Source organism: Netta rufina (genome assembly GCF_964035555.1).
Source record: "Netta rufina genome assembly, chromosome: 7".
NCBI classification, from domain to species: Eukaryota; Metazoa; Chordata; class Aves; order Anseriformes; family Anatidae; genus Netta; species Netta rufina.
The window spans coordinates 14048501-14075331 of NC_140130.1; the positions used below are offsets into that span (position 1 = coordinate 14048501).

The 26831-nt window shown below is 33.3% G+C and overlaps 1 protein-coding gene across 1 annotated transcript in view; it reads left to right on the forward strand.

Annotated features, from left to right (window-relative positions):
- The window catches only part of KCNMA1 (potassium calcium-activated channel subfamily M alpha 1), a gene marked incomplete at both ends in the record, with an annotated part of 478007 nt that overhangs the window by 325116 nt on the left and 126060 nt on the right, over positions 1–26831 (forward strand). The window contains 5 exons of the mRNA XM_084290022.1: positions 8314–8424; positions 10460–10565; positions 12018–12100; positions 14863–14932; positions 15794–15949. Of these exons, the coding sequence (XP_084146148.1) occupies positions 8314–8424; positions 10460–10565; positions 12018–12100; positions 14863–14932; positions 15794–15949 (526 nt within the window). The remainder of the gene's footprint in view (positions 1–8313; positions 8425–10459; positions 10566–12017; positions 12101–14862; positions 14933–15793; positions 15950–26831) is intronic.

The following is a 26831-nucleotide window of genomic DNA, read 5'->3' on the forward strand; positions in this document are numbered from 1 at the left end:
AGATTAGACATCAATTTAGAAAATATGTATCTATATATAAAAGCAGGAGAGGTTTTACAATTTTTCTTTTTGGTTGGTTGGTTTTGACATTTGTTTTTATCACTAACAAACTGAAATGATATACAGTTTGAATGTTTATGATATTAATATTTGCCATTCTTCTGAATAATTTTGAGACCATCAGCCAGTTCCGTACATGCTATCCACATTTAGCTCTTTTCTCTTTAAGACTTACAGGATGCCTTACTCTTTTCAGGATCTCAGGATCTTTGTTACATGCCTGTAGAGCTCATGAAATAGTATTGAAGGGGTCCTTTTTTAACTGAAGTATCATAGAGGGATGAAAAGGTCATGCTATTATGAATTTCATTGTGCTGGTAGACTATTATTTTTTAGACTAAGAGCAATAAGCTTACAGGTTAGCTCATGTTAACCTATATACATCTGGAAGGATGGAAGAGTGATCACTTTGGCTTTGGATGCTTTTCCAAAGTGCTCCATCTAACCTCTTAACTATAGAATTCAAGCTTTAAGTCATACATGAGTGACTTTTGAATTTTTGAGTGACTTACTGAATTTTTCTTCAATAAACTTTTGGTTTGGGGATCACTAAAATTTTGCTAATGTGCTTTTTCTGATGTTTGGAGCTTACACTTTCAGTCCTACCCGGAATAGGGCTTTAAAAATAGGCTGTTATTCCTATTAAGCCATACATATATAAACACATATTTTCTTATTTCTTTTTAACCTTCATATTATCCAGGTCTGGTCTGAGATTTGGTTGAAGATTCAGATATGTTTTACATCTGATAATTTGTAATTAACTTTTTATTCAGAATTTACTCATTTATTTGAGAATCAAGATTGTTGTTTTTTCATTTTTGTATTTATGCATTCATATATTCAGACTGGATTTTAATTCTGTGAAGTATTTTCCATTTGAAGGCATTATCTTTTTGTAAGTTAGCCTGCACAAAGCTCTAGAAAACAGATGGAAACAACACTGGTAAACTGATGAACTGAAAGAGGCTCTGGATAACTTAATGTGTTTTTTGTTGTTTCTTTCTTTCTTTCTTTTCCATTATTTCCTCTGCATTTAATTATTACTTTTTAATTTATTGGTCTAAAATGTTTTTCCTTTTGTATGCAATGTTCCTATCAGCTCCAATGAAAACTCTTTATGAGGCAACAACATGGCTTCATATGAATATAGACAGTGAAAGGGAATTTTATTATTTTTTGTTGCCCTGATAGTAAATAAACTAAATTTTGTTAAATTTTCAAAGGATGCTTTAAATGATCTTTACATATTACTCTAGTTAATGTTCAAGATTAAACATTGTATTTTAATGCCATCACAGTTCTTTACTGTATAAGCTATTCAAATACCCTGTTTCCTTTCTCTCATGATCTGCTCTACTTCCCAGAGATTTCTTCAGATTTCTGAAGTTTATAAGCCATAAATTAGCAAGTCATCAGTAAGTCAATGGGAAGAATCATCTGTTAGAGATTCCTTCCAGAAGGAAACATGGGATTCAATAACTAAACTTCACAGAGAAAAATAAAAACTGCAGACAGATAGATATGGTAAACAGAAAGACAAACAGATAATTTAAGTTGACAGACCATCTTGGATTCATTAGACATTTGAATTTGATTAAAAATTAGAACAATTTTTTTTTAAAGCTTATCCAAATACTTTGGCAAAGGTCCACTTGCAACAGTAATGAGACATAGCTCCGAAGAAAGTGACATTAGATTATATTAAATAATTTGATACAAGATGTAAGATACTATATTCCAGTGGGATGAGGCTGTAATAAGAGAATGTGACATGGATTGCATTATGATCCCCAGGGGTGTCTCTGTTTTCCATCTGCTAGCCATTCTTCTAATCCCACTGTTTCAAATGAAGTCTCACTTAGTGATAAAGAAAATCTGATGAGTGTTAAATAGACTGACAGATAGAAGTAATAGGACAGACTTTTCCCCTCATTTTTGCATACTTATTAAATATATCCATTCTTGTGAAAGCAAGAAGGGAAGTGTGGGAAGTGATATATAATAATATTATGACTTTTTTTTTAAAAGAGTCTTCTAGGTCTCAAATCACGTTCAGATCCTGAATAATTTTATACTTCTAGTTAAGTGTAAAAAAAAATAAATAACTTCTTTCATTCTCTCTGCTTAAACTTTTAAAAAGCTTTTTTGGGTTAGGCATCAAAGTAGTAGATGTTGCTGTCCAAATTTTGTCTCAAGAAAGACTGACTCTGTTCTATAAATTCCCTGATTTACCATGTTCCACAAAATATACAAGCCATGATTTTCAGTGTGGACATTCCAGGAAAGGGAACATGAGATGCCAGAAGTTGTGAATTAATCAGCAAGTTTTAAGGAATTATGACTTCTTTGTTTCCTCTCAGGTGCTCTTGCAGAAAATCAGTCATGACACTTTGGGGTGATTTCAATGGCAAGAAATGCACTGGCTGTATTCATGAATGAAATGTTCAGAAATTTTAAAGCTTTTGCTACTTTCTGCATTGTCTGTAAAGGCTTACTGAGCATTCAAAAAGCCCCTAAGGCAACTTTGAAGAGTAATAGTGGAAGCATAACAATTAATTCAGAAGAAAATATAAGGAATTTCATAAATAATAACAGGGCGTGTCTGGTGTCTGATAAGGAAGCCTAGGGTTTTGTGTGATTATAGCATCAGATTAAAGTTTGTTTGCAAGTGAGATGATGACAGTGGAGATATGGTTTACTCCTGTGTTGCGCTACAAGCTTTCTAGTATGGACCTCTTGTATATGCAGTAACATTTAACAGTTTTAACTGCTTCTTTTTATACTAAATTATGCACTAATTTCTCATGGTGATGTAGCTGTGTTGTGTCTAATGTTGTGGTATTTTTATGAAAGGAGAAGTACTGTAGATAGGGATTTTAGTACCATCAAGACTGAATGAAAGAATAAGTCTTCGTCCTTTAAATTGGTGGAAGCCTCTCATCTAATCCAGACCCCAGCAGAAACAAATTACTGTGCTTTCTTCTTATGATTGCAGTTTCATAGGCATGCATCAAGCTAAGAATATTAACTTTTATTTCTTAAATTGCTTTATAGACAAGTGTTGCACAAGTTCTTAGATCATGATAATGTAAGGTAATTTCATTTAACTGTACCTGAGCAAGGAAGATGAAATAAAGAAGCTTACAGTGAATCACTTAGGACAACATGCTATTGCAAACAAACTGAGATGCACACTGTAATATGCAGTTTAAACAAGGGAGTGTGCCATTTATCCAGGAATAAAGTCACTGAAATGCACTCAGTAAGCCTCTTCTCTAGTACAAATCTCACTTTGGTGGGCATGAAATATCTGAGAACCTACATAACAGAATTTTTCTGTATTATTTCTATGTGGTTCAGAAAAACACTATCTAGCATTTAAGTGTTGCCAGTGACATACCACCAATATTCACTGAGCAAGACTGAAACCTGAATATATATATGTGCTTGCCACAGTTTTGTAGCTGTCATAATTCACAACTAATCAGGGTCTTGTATGTGGCTGTACATTTTTTGTGCCCATTAACGAGTTTGAGTTTAAGAAATTGAAATTATTTCTTCTTAGTTCTTAATATATATAATGATCACACATTAAATTCATGTCTGCATCAGAGGTAATGTTTAAATGAGTGCCATTAATGATTTTCCGTTTATTTTAATCTGATATATATATTGATATATATATATAAATTAATATATGATACATTAAAATAAGGCATGTGTTTAACTGAGTAATAGGGGGAGAGACACAAACACAAGTGTAGAATTGTCACTTAATTGAACTGAATTAATAGTATCTTAATATTGGGGTAAATCATAAAAGCACAAGCAGCTAGCAAGGTATTATACATCAGCATTCTTTAAATATACTAATCTAACAGATAAACAAGAAGATCATATCTACAGAATCTGTTGACATTTATTGACTTCTGTTAGGAAGACAAAGTGGCTGAGACCTGTCCTTTGTTGATAAAAAAAAAAACAACACAGACTTTAGAAGGACATTTTGATTTCAACCACAGCAGTCTGCTACTGGCATGCAAAAAAAAAAAAAAAAAAAAAAAAAGAATTGAGATGGTTGATAGTTAAAGGTATGATCAGAAAACTAAGCAGAAAGATGATAAAGATATCTGAGCACATGTATTTGATATAAATATTATAGTTTTATAGAGACATCTAGGTCAATATGTGCCATATATCATTCAGTTACTTGACAAGTGAACACTGTGTATTCAACTGAATGCTGAACAGAATTTTCTATTTATTATCTTTGATTTATTATGACAGACTAGTTAAAGTGAGTTTTTTCAAGTTCTTTATACTTGTTCCAATAAAATGGATATAATTTCTTTCAAAATAAACAGGCAAAAGATTTGCATTTTGTATTGTGTCCTCTGAAGGAAGAACCATGTAAAAATCCTTTTTGAAGAATCGTGTTCACAGTGGATCTGTTTTCATTTACAGTGCTATTTACATGGATTAAGTATATGTTCTCAATTATCTCATGTAGGAATTCTATATGTTTTAGCTTTTGCTTGTTTCATTTTTTCTTCCTGAAACTATTTGTATTTGTGGTGGGTAGGGACCTTATATCAGCAATATTGTTTACTTTATAAGGAGCTGTTGCATTTTTAGATGATGTTTCATTGTCAGTACTTGAGAGGAAAAAAATAAGGTATTGTAGAGAATTTCAGCTGGGTAGAATAATTTTCTTATTTAAGTGTACTCTTCTGTATTTGGTAATTAATGACCATTAGGAAGATGGATATGGAAGAAGAATGGATTAGTCGGACACCATTGCTTGATGACATATATTCCCTGATAGGCTTTGTATTCTCTGTAAAAGATGATTTTTGCAACATTACAATTACGTAGTATGGATTTCCATTCTTATATTCACCAAATTTTGCCTCTGGTGCAGTTGCACTGACAACTGTTACTTTACAGAAGTAGTAGTCCTCCTGAATGCTTATCAGCAATGAAAATATCTAAAATCATGAAGTTTAGTTTTCAATATTATAGGGAAAATTCTAAATTTCTTTTTAGGTAACAAAAAGAAAATAATAATTTAGATGAATGCTGTATTACTTCTGAGGATTTTCATAAACAAAACCTAAATGCTGAGGTTAGATATTTCTGTTGAACCAAAATTATTAATACAGTATTTTCCTACCAAGCACCTCCAGCTGCAAGCAAAAGACATCCAATATATTGGCTTTACTTTACCTCATGGTGCATGTAAAAACTGGGTGGTGCATAGAAAAGGAGTGATTATTGGCACAAACAGAGGAAGCTATAAATCTTCAGATCATACACAAGACAGATTGGAACAATATAAGCTCTCTTAGTTTTCTAAGATAATGTACTGAATAACTCTCTCTGGGCAAATAGGAAATCTGTTTTCAATTTCTTCTACTTCTAAGCAAAAACATAATTTATGGTAAAAGGAGATTTCTTTGTGGGAGTTTCCAACCAAAAATTAATGTTAGTCTCTCATCAGAAAACATTGTTTGAAAACCAGGAGAGTTTTTTGTTACAGTCACTGCTCAGGATGCTGTCTTGTATCCTGAGAACAGCAAAGACAGGAAGAAAGGATAATGCCTAAAAAACTCAAAATCAGAGTGCTAAAATGAACACATGGTGCAGATGCCTTCTGACGCTTCCAAAATAATCAGTCCTGATGCTCAAATGCAAGTGTATTTGACAGCCAAATGTTTTATTTTCACTGAATCAGATTGGTATGAAACCGTACTGAATGAGAATCATAGCAAGAGTGAATTATTGTTCCAAATGCAGCTGCTTTTAGTGGGAGTTTTTTGGAGTAGAAGACCTCTGGAGGTCATTTCCAACCTCATGTATCCTGTAATCTTGCAATCCTGTGAAAATTTCTTCTGTAATAGATTAACTTGGGCTACAAACTCTATGTGTTCTGTAGTTTTTCTCCTTGGTTAGTCCATATTTTCAAAGCTATTGAACATCTTTACAGAATCTGAACTTTCTTGAAAAATTCTAGTTACATTGATGTATTGGATTCATTAATGCATGGACATTCATCCATTTGATAGTGCGGGAATCTTAGTGCTTGAAATCATATCTTCTCCTATATTAAAGGCTATTATCCTCTGATCAGACTGTATGCACAATAATACATGCACACGCAGTGCCAGCAGCTCAGGTGATTTGATCGCTTAGGGAAACTGAGGAAAGGTGCTTCTCAGACTGGGAATTCAGGCATGGTTTTATGCAGCACAGAGGCTGCTGGAAACTTTGCCAAGCTCTAAAGATCCCAGAAGAAACCTCTGGGACTTTTTGCACCAAAAAGGTATGAACTAATATATTTTGTCTTGTTTTCTGATATTGTGCTTACTATGTCATAAAACAGTAAGGCTTGAAGTTAGGGATTTTGTGCTTACAGTCTGAGAAGCATACAGTGGTTTGTATACTTCTGCACCAAAATCTTACGTTAAGATTGAGCTAAATCTTGGTGAATCCAAAGCTGACAATCCAGATAGCTAGTTTAGCAATAAAAGTTCGTAGTATCGAATTCTATGTTAAATATCTCATATCAACATATATTTTTTCCCTGTCAAAAGGAATTAAAAGTATAATTTTTTTTATGGTTACTATGACTAAAATTATATCCAAGGCCTGGTGATGTCACTGAGAACTCATACAAGAGGAGTGTTTGAAATTATCATATTTCTAAATAAGCCTTTTAAACTGTCCTATGCTGTTTATAGAAGTGGTAGTAGTAGAACAATACCATAAAGTGTGCTGGACTAGTCTGATACTGTGTTTTGCTTTCCTAGTGACCACCTGAACCAATGCAAAAGTAACAGTACAGTGAAGGTGATATTATTTACACCATGATATATGCTGTTGATTTATTCTCTGCTCTGCATCATTATCCTTTTTCCAATGAGTTCTGTGCAATTTTCACACACATTTCATCAAGCACCAAATTACGAAGCAAGAATAGGCCCATTCCATTAGTAATCATTGCTGCCACCTGTTATTTGTTGTTTCCAGCCTATGGGCTTTCTGCATTACTGAATTGTCCACAGAATAATTGTGAAATAAGTGAGGGTTGGGCAGTCTATTTTTTCCCTTTGAAATACCATGCTTCAGATTTGGCAGCTCAAGTGGTTGTATATGTTTGTGAAATTATGTCTCTGTAAGCATTTGTGTGTAGACCATATAACTGTAACGAAGCTGGTTTTCTTAGTTCAGTAATTGTCTGTATCACCTTGTCCATCCTCCTGACTTCTGTAAGCAACGCGATGACTGGAAATATTAGCACTAGGCGTATCAGAATCACCATCTGTCATAAAACAGTAATGGAGTAATGTCACAAAACAGAGTAATGGAATATGGGTTGAGTTTATTCCGTGAAGGAAACTGAGAGACAATGTAGGATATTCTAATCAAGAAAATTTTGGACTTTGCTTTACAATAATAAAGGAACAATGATCCATTAAGTCAGGAAGAGTGCAATTTCCTAGGCCTTTTCCTCAGCTTCTTGTATAATTCAAGAATGTATATGTTGGTATGTGCTTCCATTTTGCATAGTCAGATACATCTGTTCAGTATAAATGGAAAAATGTGGAGTACCTTTGTAACCTTAGTTCAAGCTTTGGTTCTTTAATCAATCTACTGCAATAGTGTGTTAATTAATGATTTCTTATTGTAATGTATTCTCCCTGTAGGATTTACAGCAGGATTTTTTTTTTTAATTACTTATGGCCTATAATTGGCAAGCTTTGTGCTGCCTTCATTGGCCAAACTGTCAGCTTTTAACTGTGGAAAAAATAGAATAATTTTAGGGAGATTTGTTGTCTCATCATGTCATAAATAAATAAATAAATAAAATTTAATAGTATCTCTCGGTAAAGGAAGCAAAGATTTTTAAAACATATGTGTAAAATAGAGAAATATGACTGAAATGGGCCGGTTAATATAGCTAATAAATATGTATATAAATGATGCCACTTGCTCTTAAATGGGCAGTATGCTTGACCAAATGGTTTGTTGATAATAATCTTTGCAGGTGAAAATGTATATGTTTTATGAATTGAAAATCACCTTTTGGAATTGTATGTTTTATTTTTTCTGACTTTGTGGAATTAGCTGTTAGAGAAATGTCAAGATGACTAATACTCTTTTGGCCAATAAATTACTGTTTTATTCTTTGCTTTCTTGCTTGCTTGTTTTACTTTCTTTGTGAAATTAACGGTGATTTTTCTGTAACAGGCACATAGTTGTCTGTGGTCACATAACACTGGAAAGTGTGTCCAACTTCCTGAAGGACTTCCTGCACAAGGATAGGGATGATGTCAACGTAGAAATCGTCTTTCTGCATAAGTGAGTATTTTCAATATAAGTCCTATCACATGTTACTAAAACTCATTGAATTAAGTAATATGTTGTGGGGGAAGATATAGGACCTTTCAAACTCCAAACAACTGTAAAATGAATATATGCAATTTTGTTTTTTTTTGTTTTTTTTTTTGTTTTTAACAATACAAGAAAGAAGCTTGTAAACAATTTTTTTAATTATTTTAAAAAATATTTTAAACAATAAACAATAAAATATTTTAAAAATTATTTTACACAATACAAGAAAGAAATACAAGAAGCATTTTTAAGAAAAGTATTTTTGTGCAATTGTTTTATAATGCATTGCTAAGCCCACTTGTATGAGTATTTCAAGCAAACAGACTTCAGAGCCAGTCATGTCAACCGTGGTTTAGATATCTCAAATAGGAGTTTAATTATGAGAAAAAAATATATATTGAAATACTAATAAATAGATGTGAGAGTTCTTTAGCATAAGATACTTATTTGAAACTAGCATAATTGGTAAAATCTGCAAAACTAGTGAAAAATGCTGTGTGTTGTATGAACTTATGCTCTCTGAAAATATTTTTTCACTTTTCATTTCACAAGGAAAAAGTGCATATTTTGTATTGAACAAGATTTATAAAAAGAAACATGTGGGCACAGAAATAGTTTTAGTGTGTATGTGGTAGTTTTAACTTGTAAAGTAATGTAATGCATTACTTTATAGTGAAGGTAGAAGAGAAATTCTTGTTACCATACTTGGTACTGTTCTTTTACCCTACATACCTACACATGCTGTCTCTTGCATTTTTTTCATGAGAGATTTGGAAGAATGCCTTGAGGTGGTTGATATTACTTACAGGCTCTAACAAGTGATGTAACACGAAATAGGTGTACCTATGGAAGAACTTGTTAGAAATAGCCATGTGCTTGGGAGAGAGGCAGATTATTTTCTGATCTGGAATAGCATCTGTTTTGAAGTCCTTTAAACTATGAATAAGTGATATTTCTGTATTTAGCAGCAAGTTCTGTACTTTTATTCCTGTTAAAGAAAATTATTAAAAGCTGATCATTTGTGATAATTCAACAAATGAAGCTGGAAAACTAAGAATCAGCACTTGTACAATTTTTCTTATCTATACCTTTTAAATTGAATTACAGATGATATCCTCAAGGTACTACTTTATTTGTTTTCTTGTTTGCCAGTTCTAAGGAAGTACAGGAATTGGCTGCAAGAGAAAAGTGAATTTCCACAGTGATGGTGATAGGAATTGCAAAACTATATATGCTTATAAAGGGAGTTCAGCACCTGTCTACTTTTTTGTGCCTGCTTTTTTTTTTATTATTTATTTTTATTCCTCCGCCCACCCCCAAAAAATATTTGCATGTATCTGTTTTATTTGCTTATTAATTTAACATCTGGCATCAGAATGATCTCATGTACCTGTAACATAGCTATTTAAGAAAAGTATTTCCAAGGTTGTGCCCTTGAAAATATAATGTATTATAATATAATAGATGCTCTTCAATTTAGTCATGCATTTATGGCAGAATGAAATAAGACAAAGTCAGAGCAAAATCGTTTGTTTTAATTCTAGTTCTTACAGGCCACAAGGGTCCCGATGGGATTCCTTTCCTGGATTTTAGTGATTTTACATCGAGCTCTCTTATTTGATGCAATCAACCATTTTGAGAGTGGTAGGTACAGAGGATTGTTGCATTAGCAGATGATTTCTATGGAAAATGTTGTGAGAGGATGTTTTTAAACTTTTGCACCAGTTCTTCTGGATTCACATATGTGAAAAAGTGACAAATGATGAACATGCAGAGTGGCACAATTAAATGGGCCAGATGTGCCATAGACAGAAGAGAGGAAGTGTAAGCAGTATAGTATTTGTCTTTTAAGTACTACATGCTGTTTCTACACCACAGAAAAAGCATCAGCAGAAGTCTGAGCACCTAATGGGTCAGTTTATAAATAAATGAAGTAAACTGGGACTGTTATGGAAACTAAATTCTTGTTTGCTCTTGTGTTTTCTTCCTCTTCTCGATGCAGTATCTCCCCTAACCTTGAGCTGGAGGCTCTCTTTAAACGACACTTCACTCAGGTGGAATTTTATCAGGGTTCAGTCCTTAATCCCCATGACCTGGCAAGAGTGAAGGTAATAGCTCTTTTGTTCTGTTCTCCTGCTACCTGACTTTTATTTAATTACTCATTGCATTATTTTAATAAAATAATATCTAAAAAGTGATATTTTTACTCAGATGCTCCCCCAAAAATGTTTTTTCCTTTTGTATTAGCTTGTCTAATGATTACAATATTACAGTATCAGTCCTTCTGTCCATAAACCTTGTTTCCTATATATCTTTAGATCTTCAAAGCTACAGTAATGCTGTTACTTAAGAAACATTGTATGCCATTCTATTGAACTCTTTATGAATTTTTAATTGGGGTTTAGTTCAAGTCTATTTAACACTAATGTTTGATATAATAGGACATTGTCTTACTGTAATTGTTTAAAATGCTCCTTCATCAGAACAATTAGAAAATGATTTTTCACCTGTCAAATCCTTTTTCTATTGTCTAGAATCCTGATAAAAATACAACTTAAGATACTTGGTAGTTAGAATGAGGTAGTTCATTGTCTAGAACTCTCTGTAGTAAAATATTATTATAGAGCACCACCTTGTTTTTTTTTTTTTTTTTTTTTTTTTTTTTTTTTTTTAATTTCCCTCACATGGAATGTAAACCAACTACTTAAGCCAATAAGGTTTTAATGCAGCGTTAGCACTTTCTGGAGTAGTAATTGTGTCTTCTGCCCAATTTGGCTACAGAAATTGCTTAACCTTTTGTAGCCCAACGCATACTGTGTTTCAGTTCATCAGTGTTCTCATTATTACCATGAAGTTGTATACTGGTATTTTGTTCTCTGTTACACCATTTTTTGTGTTGATATTTGGTTGTATACAATGAAAAAATCTTTTGTCATCTGCTTTTAGTTAAATAGGGCTAAGGTTTGCATGAACATAGAGGTCCTGTGAACAGATAAGTTCTCTTGTCCTTGTGCTTCCTGAAAACTCGTGCTCAGATCCTAAATCATAGGTTCAGCCATCTCTTCCTTTCTGTAATAAGAGGATACTTAAATTCCCAAACAAAACTGCAAGACTAGTGGGAGCACTGTAGTACTATAACAGGAACTTCCTATGGATTTAGGGGTCTAAATTTCAGTATCTGATTACAAAATATATTAAAATTATTATATTAAAAGATATAAAAAATAAAAATAAATAAAAAATAATAAAAATATATAGAATTATAATTATTAAATTAAAGGATATTAAAACTTACGTGCTTTAGCTTAATACAACATAGTAGTAATGAATGGAACTATCAACCTTATCTGAGCACCATTAACAAGCTTCAATAAATTGCTATGTGTATATGAAAGCTGTTGCCATCACCCACGTTGCTTATAAAATCTTGTAACACTTTTTCTTATTAGTATTATGACACACAATCAGGATGGCAGTGTTGGAATCCCTAATACTTCATCATGAACAAATAGCTGAAAACAGAGGTTGCTAATTATTTTTCTTTTTCTTTGGTGTCTCAGATAGAGTCAGCAGATGCGTGCCTAATTCTTGCCAATAAATACTGCGCTGACCCAGATGCTGAAGATGCCTCCAACATTATGAGGTAATGTCATTAATTTTTAATTCTTAAATTTGATTAGCCAACTGGTGTTCAAATAGGCCATATCCTCCACATACAGCTTTATTGCTGATCTGAAGGTCAATGCTGATAAATTACCCTGAAGACCATTTCAGAGTTTTCTTAAGGGGGCAAATTTTAAGATGTCTCAGAATCTCAGAGATGAAGATACCCTTAAATTCCTGCCTAAACTGTTTTAGTTTAGCTTATAGCATGTCAGAAAAAAATCAGGAAAAACTGAACCAAAAGTGAAATCTGAAATCAGAGTATTTGTTTCGGACTTTGTACATGTATATTGGCCGTTTTTTCTCATTTACAGTATCTTTGCATATTCAGATATTTGATTGCTCTTTTTCCAGCATAGCTCAACTGTAATTGTATAATTGTATAAACAACTAACATTTTATGTATTCTTCTCTGCTAAGTCAATGAAGGAATCACACAGATTTGAATTTCTCCTTTTTTTTTTTTTTTTCTTTTTTTTTTCTTTTTTTTTTTTTTCCAGAAATGGCCTGTAAATCTCTATTTTCATGGTGTAGGTAAAAATGCATCCTTTCAAAAGGGACATGAGAGCTTTATGTAGCGCCTTTTCTGTTTCTTTGTTATAACCACTTACAGGTCATGCTACAGTACTAGTTCTCAGAATGTTACAGTACTAGTGCATCCAGAATAGAATCAGCTGCAGTTATTTGGCTTGTGATTACTGTTGTACAGTAGAGTACAGCAGAGTAACTTACTAATGTTCTCCAAATCCACTGGCAAGCAACATCTCTCTTCTGGATCTTCATTGCTTGCTGTGTTTGTTACTTTAAAAACTCATTTTTTTCTAGATGTTATGGTGAGGGATGACATGGCCACATGGAGCATGAGCTTTGGTACTCTTTGTCATTTTGTAAACCTTAGAGTTTAAGTATTCATAACTATGCACAGGAACAACAAAAGTGAAAGGAAAGAAAAAGTCATTGTGCTGCTGCAACAATAAATTACATAAATGCATGCCCTGCAAGGGCTGGTGTTGACAATGGGACAGAAGGACCTTTGATCACCTCATACCTCATTGCTCCTCAGTAAATCTGATATCCCAAGTAATCACACTACTTGGGGAAAGTGAGGTATGAACTTCATGATAGCAATGATACAGTGGTCTCCAAGATCCATCCTCCTTTTTAACTCTGAAGACCAACATTGCTTAATGATAACAAGTCGCTTATTATATTAGGGGTCACCAAAGCTTGTCCTGCTTCCTCCCTGTATCCTCTGAAGGAAGAGGATTAAAGGATCAATTAGTGGATGGTAGCTAATGGATGTGGATGGTAGTTACAGTAAAACTAAGTCATTCAATTTTTTTGTGTTTTGTTCATAAAATCTTAGTTTTAATGAGACCAGTCTGACCTTTTAAAAATTAAAACGTCAAAGATCTGTTAAAAAATTCTCAAACAAAATTCTCAAACAAAATTGACCAGTGCATTGAACCAGTTTTATTTGTCTGTCAGATGTTTGCATTCTAGGATTTGAAGGAAATAGGAGAAATAAAAAGAAATTTAATAAAGCTACTTCTCCAGAAGAAGTTCATTATGCACAAGATACCTGGGTGTCTGTGGAAGGGGCAGGGTTTATATATGCCTAATGTTATTTTTCAGTCACGCTTTTGTGTTTTAATGTAAAAAATATATTTTCCATGTTAGTTGCATACATATATTAAAAGTATTTCAGCTGCAGATTAGTGCATTCTTAACACATTTAATACCTTTAATACATTAAATATAATAAAATGCAAAAGTGTAATTTCAAGACTGGAATTCTCTTGTGTCTTCTCACATTTAAATGAATTTAATTCAATTAAATTGAATATTTAATTGAATAATTCAGAAAGAAATGGAAAATTAATAGGAATAAATGTTTTGTCCTTTTAAAAGATGATGTAAATTGAAATAATGAATACCTTTTTTTTTTTTCTCTTTCTTAAGTTTGATCATACAGAACATGGCTTGTTTCTTTCATTAATTTTACTGCATTTTTTTCATTCTCTCTTCCTAACACATTATCAATCTATTCAGTTCTACAGCATTTTTATTCCAGCCATATCCAATCTGTATACAGCTGGATATATGTTACCCTCATTAAATAACGAAGAATAGCTGCAATAGCTGCAGATTATGGAAGTAGACCTATCTGTTATAAATTCAGAGTTCAGATATCAATTTCAATATCGAGTTTAGGAATAATGCAGAAAAAAATGAAGATGAACTTGCACTTGGATTCAAGTCAAATAAAATCATCATTCAAGGTGTTTAAATACGATAGAAGTCTAACAACTATAAACAAATAATGGAAGGGGGGATGAAATGTCCTTTCAGACATTTATCATTGCAAAACTTGATTACATTGATTCAAAGAAACAAAGGTAATCACTAAAGATGAGAATAATTGCAAGTGTATTATTAGTTTATCACAAAGAATAGGATATCTGAACAAAGCTGCTAAAACAAGTATTTTTATTTTTTCTGCAAAATCTGTAAGGAAGCCATTAAACTGAGTAAGTCCTAAAGTTTGTTGTCTAGTATTACTTGACGGTTGTTAAATGAACTTGACTAGATGTAAATTTTGCATATGTTTAACTTCGATTATTATGCTTTACAGCCAAACACATGAGTACAGTTTTAACTGTGGGATTTGACAACACAGTGATGTGCTGGGATACAACGTCCAAATATGTTATTTTAATCATATATTTATTTTACTTTTAGAGTTATATCAATAAAGAATTACCATCCGAAGATAAGAATTATCACTCAGATGTTGCAGTATCATAATAAGGTAATGTGATAACCAGTAGTGTATCTCCCCACAGGTTTTAGTTGCTTTGTGTTTTGCTACCTTGCACTCGTACACTATTTTTTCTAGCTTCACTAACAATAAGCATTTTTCTTTCCAAACACCCTAATAAGCCTTGTCACATAATCCAGTTACAAGGTAATTCACTTTTATTTATATATGCAAGTGACCTTATCAAAATTCTCTGACATTTATTAACTACCTAGGATATAATTCTCAAAGGTACAGTGTCCATACTTGCTATTGATTCCAGGTGAACTTTTAACCACTGAGAATCCGTAAATTTTGTCAAGCTTATTGCACTAGAGCTACCTGAAATGAACTGGTGGTTTCTAGGCAAGTCAGCTCTTGTGAAAAGTCAATTCTTTATGGATAGTTACAAAAAAACTCACATGGAATTATAGTCTTATTAACCATTTATAGTTAATTTATATTTCTTAAACGGCAATGTGGATCTGTAATTGTCGAACTGCAGGTTCAAAAAAAAAAAATAAAAAATTAAGGTGAAAATTAAGGCTCACTCAGATGCGAGTATGGGCCTGCCAGAGTGTCACAGCCACATATATGTATCTAGAACACGGCTTGAGAAATGTGAATTTTTTTCTGTTACAATAATATGTATAAAAGATTGGAGTGCTTCTTAGCATATAACTAATTTTTAAGTAGTTAAAGTAATTTTCCCTAGTCAGAAAAATAAACAAATAAATAAACCCAGTAACAAAGTCATTCACTTCTATCTCCTTCATTACTGTACTTTATTTACAGAAGTATTTCTGCCTCTTCACCTGTGGAGTTTATTTTTATTTTTATTTTATTTGTTTCATTTTATTTTATTTTCTTCAGGCCCATCTACTAAATATCCCAAGCTGGAACTGGAAAGAAGGGGATGATGCAATCTGTCTTGCGGAGCTCAAGCTGGGTTTCATAGCCCAGAGCTGCCTGGCACCTGGCCTTTCAACAATGTTAGCCAACCTCTTCTCTATGAGATCATTCATAAAGGTAATGCCTTGTCTCATTAGAATGTTTTAGTCTGCAATTCCGTTTGTCAGAAAGTTGTATAGAGAACATGGCTCAAATATGCAACAGAGAGGAACACATTAAGAACTTCTGTTAAACAAACAAACAAAAAAAAAAGCAAACAAACAAAGAAGAAAACACCACACACTTGCATGCAAAAGATCCCTGCTGCAAATTGGTAAAACTGTCAGGTTCTGTCAAAGTTATGTTTTTGTTTTTATTTGGAAAGTTTGGTGTTAAAAAATTGTTCAAACTATCATCCATTTCAAGGGGGATAATTCTGGTGTTTTGTGTTTTGCTCTGCTTTAAACAAACCATGTGTTTATCTATGAGAAAAGTCCCTTCTGCTAAAACAAAAATGTGATTTATATATGTTCCATATGGAAAAAAAAAAAAAAAAAAAAAAAAAAAAGTGCCCAGAAGAAAGGACTGATCATTTTGTTCTTTGGACCTTTGACTGTGAGAGTAAATAAGAAATGTGTTGGAACCAAAGGCTAAACATCCTACAACTTCATTTGTGTTTCCTCTCAGTAAAAGAGGTTTTTCAAACTTAAATGGCAAAATTTTAATGCGGTTATTTTAGACATCTGTGGCAATTGGACTAAGGCCTTGACTGAAGCAGTCAGTGCTTCTCTCATGCTTCCTTCCCCTGTGTGGGACAGTAGTTCCAAATATCAAGGATGCACAGTTGTTATTAATAGGACAGGAAACACTGAAGTACAAGGAAGGCCATTTCAAGTCCATTGTGCTAGTTAGCAAGGGAAACAAACAAAAAACTACAGCAAACAAACAAAAACACAAACAAAGAAATACCAACATAATGCCTAATGTTATCAGGTGAGAAAGGCAGGACTGTTCCACAGAAGTGCGCATTTCATTGTAGAGTAGTGAGTCTTTATTCACTTCTCAAGAAATCCTGAAATTCTTATTAAGGTGTTCTTTGGAATCCTGGTAATGGAGACCACAGATTCTTGTGACTACTACATACTGTCAAAAAATGCCCATTTGCAATATGGAAATAAATCTGGGCTTTGCAGTTTACTGTCTGCAGTTAGGCTGCTTGCATCTTTATTTACATTCAAGTAAAAAAGCTGTTTTACTTCAGTAAAGCCAAACTTGAAAACTGTCCATGATTCATTATTAATTCTTTCTACTTATATCCTGAAGAAAAATCAATTTTTTGTGAAATTCATTCAGGTCATGCACTCTCAGGAGTCTCAAAAAATTGTAGTAGTCAAACTAATATATTCAAATTAGTGTGGCAAAGTTTTCTGTGAACTTGCTCTTGATGTCAGAAGTAGGTCAAAAACTTTTGTTCAGCTTCTGTCTTCCAAAATCTTTTATCTCCAAGAAAATCCAGTATCTTCAGCCCCAGCCTTAATGCAAGTTACTTTAATGATGAAATTCAACTTGCAGTGAGGAAAAAAAAAAATAAAGAAAGAAAGAAAGAAAAAAAGAGAAAGAGAGATTCAGAAAGTGTCTGGTTTTGGGGAACTGTGCCAGAGACACACACTTATGGTCTGGATTTGAACTTAAAATATTTATACAAGTCAAAAAATGCAAAGTTAAAGGTAACAACTTTCCAGAAAATGTCTCTGACCACTTACACCAGTATCTTACCATCTTCAACCCTATATTATTTTATAAGGTAATCTTATAATAATTTCCATGCATTGGGCTGTTTCACTGATGAACGGTTTTAAGCTGAATACTCAGTTTTGCAAAGCACTTTGCCCCTTTGCTGAGGTAGAAACCATCCCAATCTTCTAATGGGATCTAAATGGGTTAAGACAGTCTGCATTTTATTGATTGCGATTGCTTCTATATGTACAGAATAAACATAAAAATAACAACAAATTTGATTTAGAGAAAGGTATCAATGTCAGTTTTGTTGTTGTATCTGTGATTATATGCAGCTATAAACAGAGTAGCATGCAGACATACCTTAAATTGTGTTACTTCAGGTGGCACTAACAGAATGCTGTCAAATACTGCATCGGTAGAATGCAAGACTCTGCTAGTGTTGGTTAAAAATTTTGCTATTTAATTAAGAATGAGTTATCCAGGTAAGTAAAATTGATGTAATCATTTTCAAAGAACTCTGAGTGTAAAAATCTAAAGTAAAATAAACATAGAACTGAGAATATACTTCTTTCTATTATAATTCAAATCAATTGGTGATAGCAAAAGGTTTCTTTCTTTATTTAACTGAAAGGATATTCTTTCAGCAAACTATCTCACTCCAAAAGCTGTGTTTGAAAGAGAAAGCTGTTACTAAGTGGTGGTTGTGCTTAAAGAGAGTATTGTAGTAGAGCAGCTATGTTAATTGGAATTGTTAAGGAGGATTCTATTGAAAAGAAAGATGTAAGTTCCCTAAAAGGACTTCCAATCTTTTTCATTTAAAGTACTGAATTTACGTGCTGTCAGACCTTCATAAATTCCTTGAGCCATTAGTATAGTCTCACACAAGATAGGAGATTGCCAGGGAGATTTACTGAAATTTCTCTCTCTCTCTCAAAAAAAAAAAAAAAAAAAAAAAAAAAAAAAGTTTGAAATGTGTGTTTGTTCCTTCTTCTTTTAATGTGATTCAAAAGTCATTTAATGTGCCATAAATGCTTAGGCAGTCAAACAAAAGCAAACATGATTGATGGTGACATTGCACACGTTTAACTCATTATATGTTACTTTATAACAAAATGATTTGTGTAAACAGTCTGCCTAGTATTAAAGGTAAAACAAACAAAGAAACCTCAAAATATTATATTTGTGTCTAATATTTTCTTTTTGGTTTTAGAAATGTAATCTCAAATGGAATCTTTTATGCTTCTTTTGGCAACAAACTGGATAAAAAGAAAATCAGCTCAAAAAGATTATGTGATGCACAGTTGTAACAAAAAGGGTCTATAAACACTTAAAGGAGAAAAGACTGTTCAACAAGTCATGTTGAGGGGAGAAAAAAAGCCAAAAGCTTTACACGTATAAACTGTTTTTCAATAGTCTGTTCTTTTTATAGCAGAAAGTGCTATCGTTGTATTAATAAAGAAATCAGGACTTACTGCTTGCGTAGTCCTAGCAAAAGATTGAAATACTATACTGTAGTGCACTTTCAGTATTGTTTGGATTAGCAAATGCATACAAGAAGTCTAACTGTATGAAAAACATTGCAAAAAGTAAGTAAATAGAATAAAAGGCAGAGGTGGTCAAATTTTGTCCTTGTCTGCAATCATGGAATCCAACATGAGTTAGTATTGTTACATAAATTAATAAAGTATGGAATGTGGTCCTTGAGTGTAACACAAGTCCAAAAATGAATTAGTTTTGTCTTTGCTCTGTTGGTAAGACAGTAGGCATCATTCCAGAACTGAAAAATGATCTAGAGCAGTCTCAGTTCTCTTCTAAGCTATTTTGAGAGCAGGAATGTTCTGTGGGTTCTTTTGGCATCTGTTGCTCACACCCACATGTATGCAATGCCCGCTTCTCTCAATATATTCTATTCTAGTACAGGCTGAGAGATGGACATAATGAAGCCACGCAGATTTACATCAGACGGGTGCTTATACACACTGATGGAGCACAGCAGCTGGCTTTCTATGTATTTTTGGCCACTTAGGCAGTCTTGGGCTGTTGAGAATATGAGAATGAGTATGAGTGAGTTCAGTGAGTTTCCTCTAATAAAGGAGAACTTGAAAATAGGTGAAAAATGCAGCTTCTCGTAGTGTGAGGAAAGGAGGCTGTGTAATAAACAGAGTACCTTGACTTAGGAAAACAACAGAATCAAATAAAGAGATAGTTGACACTTAATGATGCTTAAGGAAATTTGATTATAAGACTAAATCTGAGAAGTTTAAATCTTTGCTAGGAATTTATGAACAGCTTTGAGCCAATTATCTGACACTTACCAGTCAGATTTTGGTTTCTGTGTCTAAAGGTACAATGAAGCCAGACATTCACACAAGCAATTTGCATAGACTGAAAGGGCATTATGAATGGGGATGAGGAAATGTTAAAAATACATTGGAGATGTTATTTTCAGCTACCAGTCAAGAACATTATGTTTTCACTTCCTCTTTATTTCCATGTATGTAGCCAGAAAATAAAATGTGATGGAGAAGAGAATTATAAAATTATCAGGAAGCCCTGGAAGCATTGTGAGCCTTGGTGCTAGCAGGAGTCCCTGTGTTAGATGTATATAAAAGAAAACAGCTTAGTTAGGGCTCAGATGAATTGCTTCAGTTAAGAGGTTATTCTCTAGGCAGTTCTGGTGAAACATTTCTCCACATGACCTTCTGGGCATCTTTGAAAAGCAAGTTTTATACGTATTTTAAAAAGGAAATAGTTGACAACTTTCACGTGGTTTCTACAGCACTTTTATTTTTTCTTTTTATCCAATAAAATAGGGTTGCTTATCAAATAAAACATATTTCAAAATATATAATGGACAGTGTTCTTCTAAACATCTGAAATTAGTCTTGAAGCATTTGTGCTGCCTTTTGCTCTTCCCTGAATGGTGATGAGCTGAGTTTATTCAATGCCAGGTAGCAGGCTTTACAGGTATTTTAATTATGCTATAAAGGAATTTTCATTTTGTCACTTCCTTAATATTTATAAAGACATTCCATCATCCTCTCCCTGCTTTTCCTTGATAAATGAAAAGTATAGTATAATATCCCAAGTCATACTGCAATTCTAGTCTTAGTTCTCTGTCTTGATAGTGAGACCTAAATTTTGACGGAAAAGATTATATAGCATTGTCAGCTTCAGATACACTCAATTTCTTACATGTAACTATGTCATTACACTGAAAAGCAAATGCTTTAGTAGATCAGTTGGGGCTACCGAACTGCTGATATTTATACTGACAGGGTGTAGGGCTGGGTGTGTTAAGGTGTCCTGACAATACTAGTGGTTGTGTTTGTGAGATGTACATCATTTTTTGATCTCTCTGTCTTGCTGGTAAATGATTGTTTTATGTAAATGTATTTGCAGATAACAACATTGTGCCTATATACAGATAGAGGAGAGCAGAGGAGTACTAGAGTAAAATGTGAGAGGTGTAGGTTCAAACCACTGTATGACACATTTTGTGTAAGATCCCACACAAAGAGATAAATGCTCTTTAGCTAGCTTTGTTTGTAATAACTTAAATTTTTGTCACTGATTGTTAGAATTTGCTCTTGAGTTTGTAAGGTCTCTGAAGAGAGAAATGAATTCTTACTATCTGAACCAGCATAGCATCCTGTGATAACGTTTTGCTATGATTCAACATAAAAATCAAAAGAATATAGTATACATGTATGCTATAGCGTGGCTGTCAGTCAATGATCATGAATGTTTCCTTGTTGTTGCATTATAAATCACTAATTGTACTATCTTGTTATCTTTATAGAATGTTACATTTACTGATGTTGCTGCAGTATCTGATTGAAGTATATTAGTTATTTAACTTCAGGAGTAAAAATAACAGAATGACCTGCTAAGCCTGCTACTTAGGATCATGCAGATGAATGTCTTCCAAACAGAAGAATGTTCCTTTTCTGTAAGGAAAGGAAAGGGATGTAGAAGTGTCTGTCTTTTGTCATTGCTTGGTAATATGCTTGAGGTGTACAATATTTGCATGAGTAAAATAGGGGGTCCATATTTAAATTTAAAAAAAAAAAAAGAGAGAGGGAATAGAATTGCTCTTGATCGATTTTGTCTTCATTCAGTTCCAGTTAGGAGTTGAAAACAAACTTGTAATCTCTGTTGCAAATATTATTCTTCTACAGTTTAAATAGTTTCTTCTCAAGTGACAAAACTGCTAGTGATTTACAAACTGAAATTCTCTTAAAATGTCTGTTCCTGAAGAGTAAATGAAACAACACTTCTCCCTCCTTGTTCAGGTGGACTTTCCTTATGCGATTAGCTATCTAGTTCATGATGAATATGTTACAGAAGTACATTATACTACTACTCATTAAAGAAGGTTGCCTGATTCTAGTTATGGAAATGTAAAGCTACATTTCAGAAAGATTTCTCTCCTATAGACCTCAAAGTTTGGTCTTTTAATGGTGCAATGAGGAACATAGACCATTGCAGCTTTTATAATCTGTCTGTCATCTGTGTCACTGCGGAAGTTTTCTCATTTCATCTAGTTACCAAGAAAAAATCATCTTTTTTCTTCAGTTAACCTATCTTTGACCATTGTTGCTTCTTCTAGCTGTGTTTTATTGTAGCTTCTTGACAGAAGAGACACTGCTGGTTCTTAGAAAGTCAGATTCATAAGAAATGAAGAAATGTAGTGGAGCCTGGTCCTCTGGTTCTCCCAGCCCAAAAAGAAGCCATAAATTTAAGATAGTTTGAGGTTAAGCAAATTTCCCATCCAACTTCTTAACAAATCTTTGGAAAATATACATGGGGAGACTAGAGGACAAATTCCTTTAAAAAGCCCAAATCACCTCATCTGAAAATGCACGCACAATTGTATCCATTTGGCTAAAGCATATAACCTTTATAAAGAGTTAAAACTTAGTAGGTTTTAAGTCTAACTAAAGTTAAACTTAAAATAAATATTATTTTCCTTTTTTCTAGAAAATTGGTAAATAGGCTTAGGTGGACAAGAGAGTACAAATTCTAGAGCAAATAAGGAGGAATTTGAAAGAGAATTTATTTAGAACATAAAATTAATTTAGAACACAAAAGCTACAGTAGAGAGGTAGATTAAGTTGTCTCTGTAGAGTTTTGGCTACACAAAAATAATAGTGTCATCATTGAGATGGTGCATCAATGACATACTTCTGGAGAGGTGTTTCTGAAATGTGCTATGAGCAATATCCATGTCTGATTCAACTCAGACTGAGGATTTGGACAACAGTCCTTTACCTTACTCCATTCTGAGTAATTTACTGAGTGCCAGAGAGGAGCGGATCTTACTCCAAGAGTGTGATTATCCTCTGCAGAAACAGTGCAACACAAAGGAAAGCTTTTTATACGTGGCATGCAGTATGGTAGGCTTTAATTTTAAAATCCCCCTGAGAACATTCTTCTGTACTTTCAATATAGAGTAGACTGAAGAAAATTGCCTGAGATTTGTTGAACTCCAGAGATCTGAGATATAAATGCACAAAGCATGTAGGAATGACTTGCGAAAACCAAAACAGATATATTAAATAACTGAATTACCAACAATTAACAGTCGAGTTAAGTACCTGATTTATAAGAAGAAATTGTTATTATTAATCTGCAGAGGTAAGTGGCATCTGTGGTTATAGGAAGTGCCTATTACCTTTGTTTATAGTCAGAATCTAGGGAACATCAAGAGTTGTATATGAAACATGAATGGGCGTTGTTAAAGCTTGTCTGACTTTTTTTTTCTGTCCTCATGTAGTTATAATATCATATGCTGGAGATTTGAAAACATTTAGGCTTTGGTGTTTTAGAAGTACTTTTTCAAAGCATACCTTTTTATTCTGTGATCAAATAAAAAAAAAAAGTCTGTGTTTTTTTCTGAGCTAGAAGCTTCTGCTTCTCTTCTCCTCCCCCACAAAATGTGGGACTAAAAGTGTTACCTTATATAAGATCTGTAGAGGCCTATCGTAATAAAATTAAATGAATAAAATAAAATGGAAATAACATGCAAGAAATTAAAAAAGAAAGAAGGGAAAATATTAAATGATAGTAGGGTGCAATAAGATCAGGGTGAAGTGGATTACCATAAAATTGAATGTTTTGTAATTTAAAATCAAGGTTGTTCTCTTCACTGGTGACATTTTCAGCTAGGCTAAATACAAGATATAATTTTAACTAACCATAGCAATTTTCATAGTTTTACCTAATGAGATTTATGGTAACCTTGATTAGTAGAATCTTGACCATATTCACCTCAAATTCAGCTCTTTTTGCTGAGTACAGCGAAACGTTTTATTATTCTCCATTGTTGTTAGCCAAATGACATGAAAAACATCTGTTTTGTAAGTGTATATGGGACAGATTTTTTCATCTGCCCATTAATGGTTAAATTTTGACAAATTATTAATGAATAGATAAGTAAAATATGAGTGTCACTAAATCAAAAAAAAATGAACGGATTACAATCATTCAAGTTATTTTTAAAATAAAATAAATGCACATTTTAAATAAACAAAATTATTTAAGGATACAGTATCTGAGGTTAATAGTTACTACAAAGTATCAGAAAGCCCTAAATTAGTCAAGAGTATAGTAACTCCTGATACTTCAGGAGTACTTTTTTGTCATTGTAAATGTTTTAGAATTAGTACCTTGCTGATATGGATTATGGGAGGAGAAACTGATTGTGTTTTCCTGTGGAGCCCTTACTTAAAATGCAGGGTGTCTGCATGACTCAAGGAATTAAGAAATTAAATATTGAAGGCTGGAGGTTATTAATCATTGTTTCATTTCTAGCAGACCAGCAGGTACTGCCTTTCACAAAATACCAGGCAGGTGACCATCTATCTCTTTAAAGTTACAAGGAAAAAATCATAGGTCAGGTGAAGACAAACTGCAAAGATCATCTTCTCTCCATTATATTTTAATAATCTTTTATAACATCCCATATATCAGCAATTCTTAAAAGTCATTAATCAACATTTTGTAGTATCCTAACAGAACATATCTTCAACATCCCAATCACTACAGGAAGGTGAATTTATGAATCTTGATCACTACTATGTAAATAAGTTTGTTTTGTTTTTCAGTCCTGCAGCTCCTTCCTTCAAATCAAACCTAGTAGCTTAAAGAAATGAAAGCCAGGAAAGAAAGTAGAAAGGAGAAATGGAGTAGAAAACAACCTTACTCTGGTTTTCCTTATGCTATCTTTATGCTTATCTTTTTTCTCCTTGTATATTTTTTCCAACCCCAGGTGGTGTCAATCTAAGAAAAAGCAACAAAATAGAGCTTGTCACAAACATGTTCTTACTGTTGTTACTCCGTTTTTTATCCAGTCGGCACTTTATCTGTTTTCCATATATAAAGAACTTCTGATCAGCAACGTTTGCAAGCTTCACATAAATAAAAGGGTTATAAAAAATGTGATATGCCTTCTCTGTGTGTGGTGGAGAATAACACAATGCAAATCCCTTTTAGCATCACACATGGTCTCCGAATGGTGAAACAATTTCTGTGGAAGAAATTTCTTTTGATTGTTTGCAGCCCACTTGTCAGGGAGTATATGATTTAGATCATCTCCATATTGTAACTTACTCTTGTAGTTGTTTGTTTACTTTTCCAGAACTGAAGTAACTCATTACCTGGCAGCCTGTCAGCAGCAGAAGAAAATTTTTAAAAAATTATTTGTTTGTAACTGATATTTTACTGGGTTATTAAAAAGTTTGTAATTATTCTGTTCTTTAGAAAGTTCCTTTGAAAGTTTGCCTTTTGAATAGTTTAGCATTAGGAAAAGACTGGTGAATCCCAAGTTAGTACCAAGTCTGTAGGATAAAAGATACATAAAATACCGTACAAGTCCTAGTAAAATAGCTGTTTCAGTATAATATTTTTTTTTAATAGTGGAAAATTGTGCAACAGAGACTTATGTCACACTAAATTCTAATGAAAATTATAATCTAAAATAATACATAAAATAAGTGTAATAATATTTAATAATACAATATACCGATCTAATAAATTTCATTTAATTAAATAATATTATATATTAATATCTTAATTTTATTTCCCTCACCTGAATGACCATGTCAAACACACTGCAGTTTCCTTTTACTTTGTGCTGTTCGGACAATGATCCTAAGCATTTCACATTCAGTAGAGATTAGTTCAAGTGATTTAAATGAGCTGTAGATCAGGGAAGAGATGCTTTTAAGTTGTAAAATTTTAAAAAGCTCATCATAATTACAGCATTTCAGTACAAGCTGTGTGGACATGGTATGAAAATGGATCTTTAAGTTAGACAGCACAGCTGTAGGTCTTATTTATGTTGCTAGGACTCTATACTCCTGACATGTGCTTTTGCGTCCCCAGAGGCTCAAATGTAATTCCTTTTCTGAATCCTTTCAATGGGACTGTTGCTTTATTTCCTGGTAATATCATCCTGATTTTAGTCAGTGAGCTTAGCATGAATGACTACTGTATCCCTCACACTTGTGGTACTGGATAGGCACAAAATGCTAGGACAATGAATCAGTCTTTTATGGCTTTTAGAGGTGATTTATTATTTTTTTTCTGACACGTTAAGCATTTTTTCACAGATTATACTGATATGTGGGAAAACAAGATTTGAATGGTCTAAGCATATAAAGACTGGGTTGAAGAAGGCAAAGAAAATACCCGCTTTATTAGCTTGAAAGATAGGCACAATGCTGTGTGCTGGTGTGGTTCAACACTGGCTAAAAGAAGAGTGCCAATGGGGTGGTAAAGTAAGAACTAGCCTCTGAGTTGGAGGCTATACCTCCAATGTCCATATTTCCTGACATTTCTTAAATGTCAGGAAAGCTGAGACTTCAGTTTGGATAAAGTAGTTAAGAGAGAAATAGAAAGAAGGATATATGGGATATTAGCATAGAGTAACATTTCAGTTGGAATTGCTTGTGATGTCAGGTAATGAATGGTGGAGAACAGAAAGAGGCAAAGTCAAGTGCACACTTAGAGAACTCACAGGCAATGCGGGGAGTCAGGATGAAGGCAGCTTTCTGAAAGAGCAGCTAAAGAAAGCAGTAAGAAAAGGAACATCACTGTCCTGGTTTCAGTTAGAACAGAATTAATTTTCTTCCTAGTAGCTGGTGGAATGCTGTGTTTTGGCTTAGGATGAGAAGAGTGCTGATAACACCCCGATGTTTTAATTGTTGCAGAGCAGTGCTTATACCAAGCCAAGGACACCTCAGACTTTTGCTCTGTCCTGCCAACAGGCAGGCTG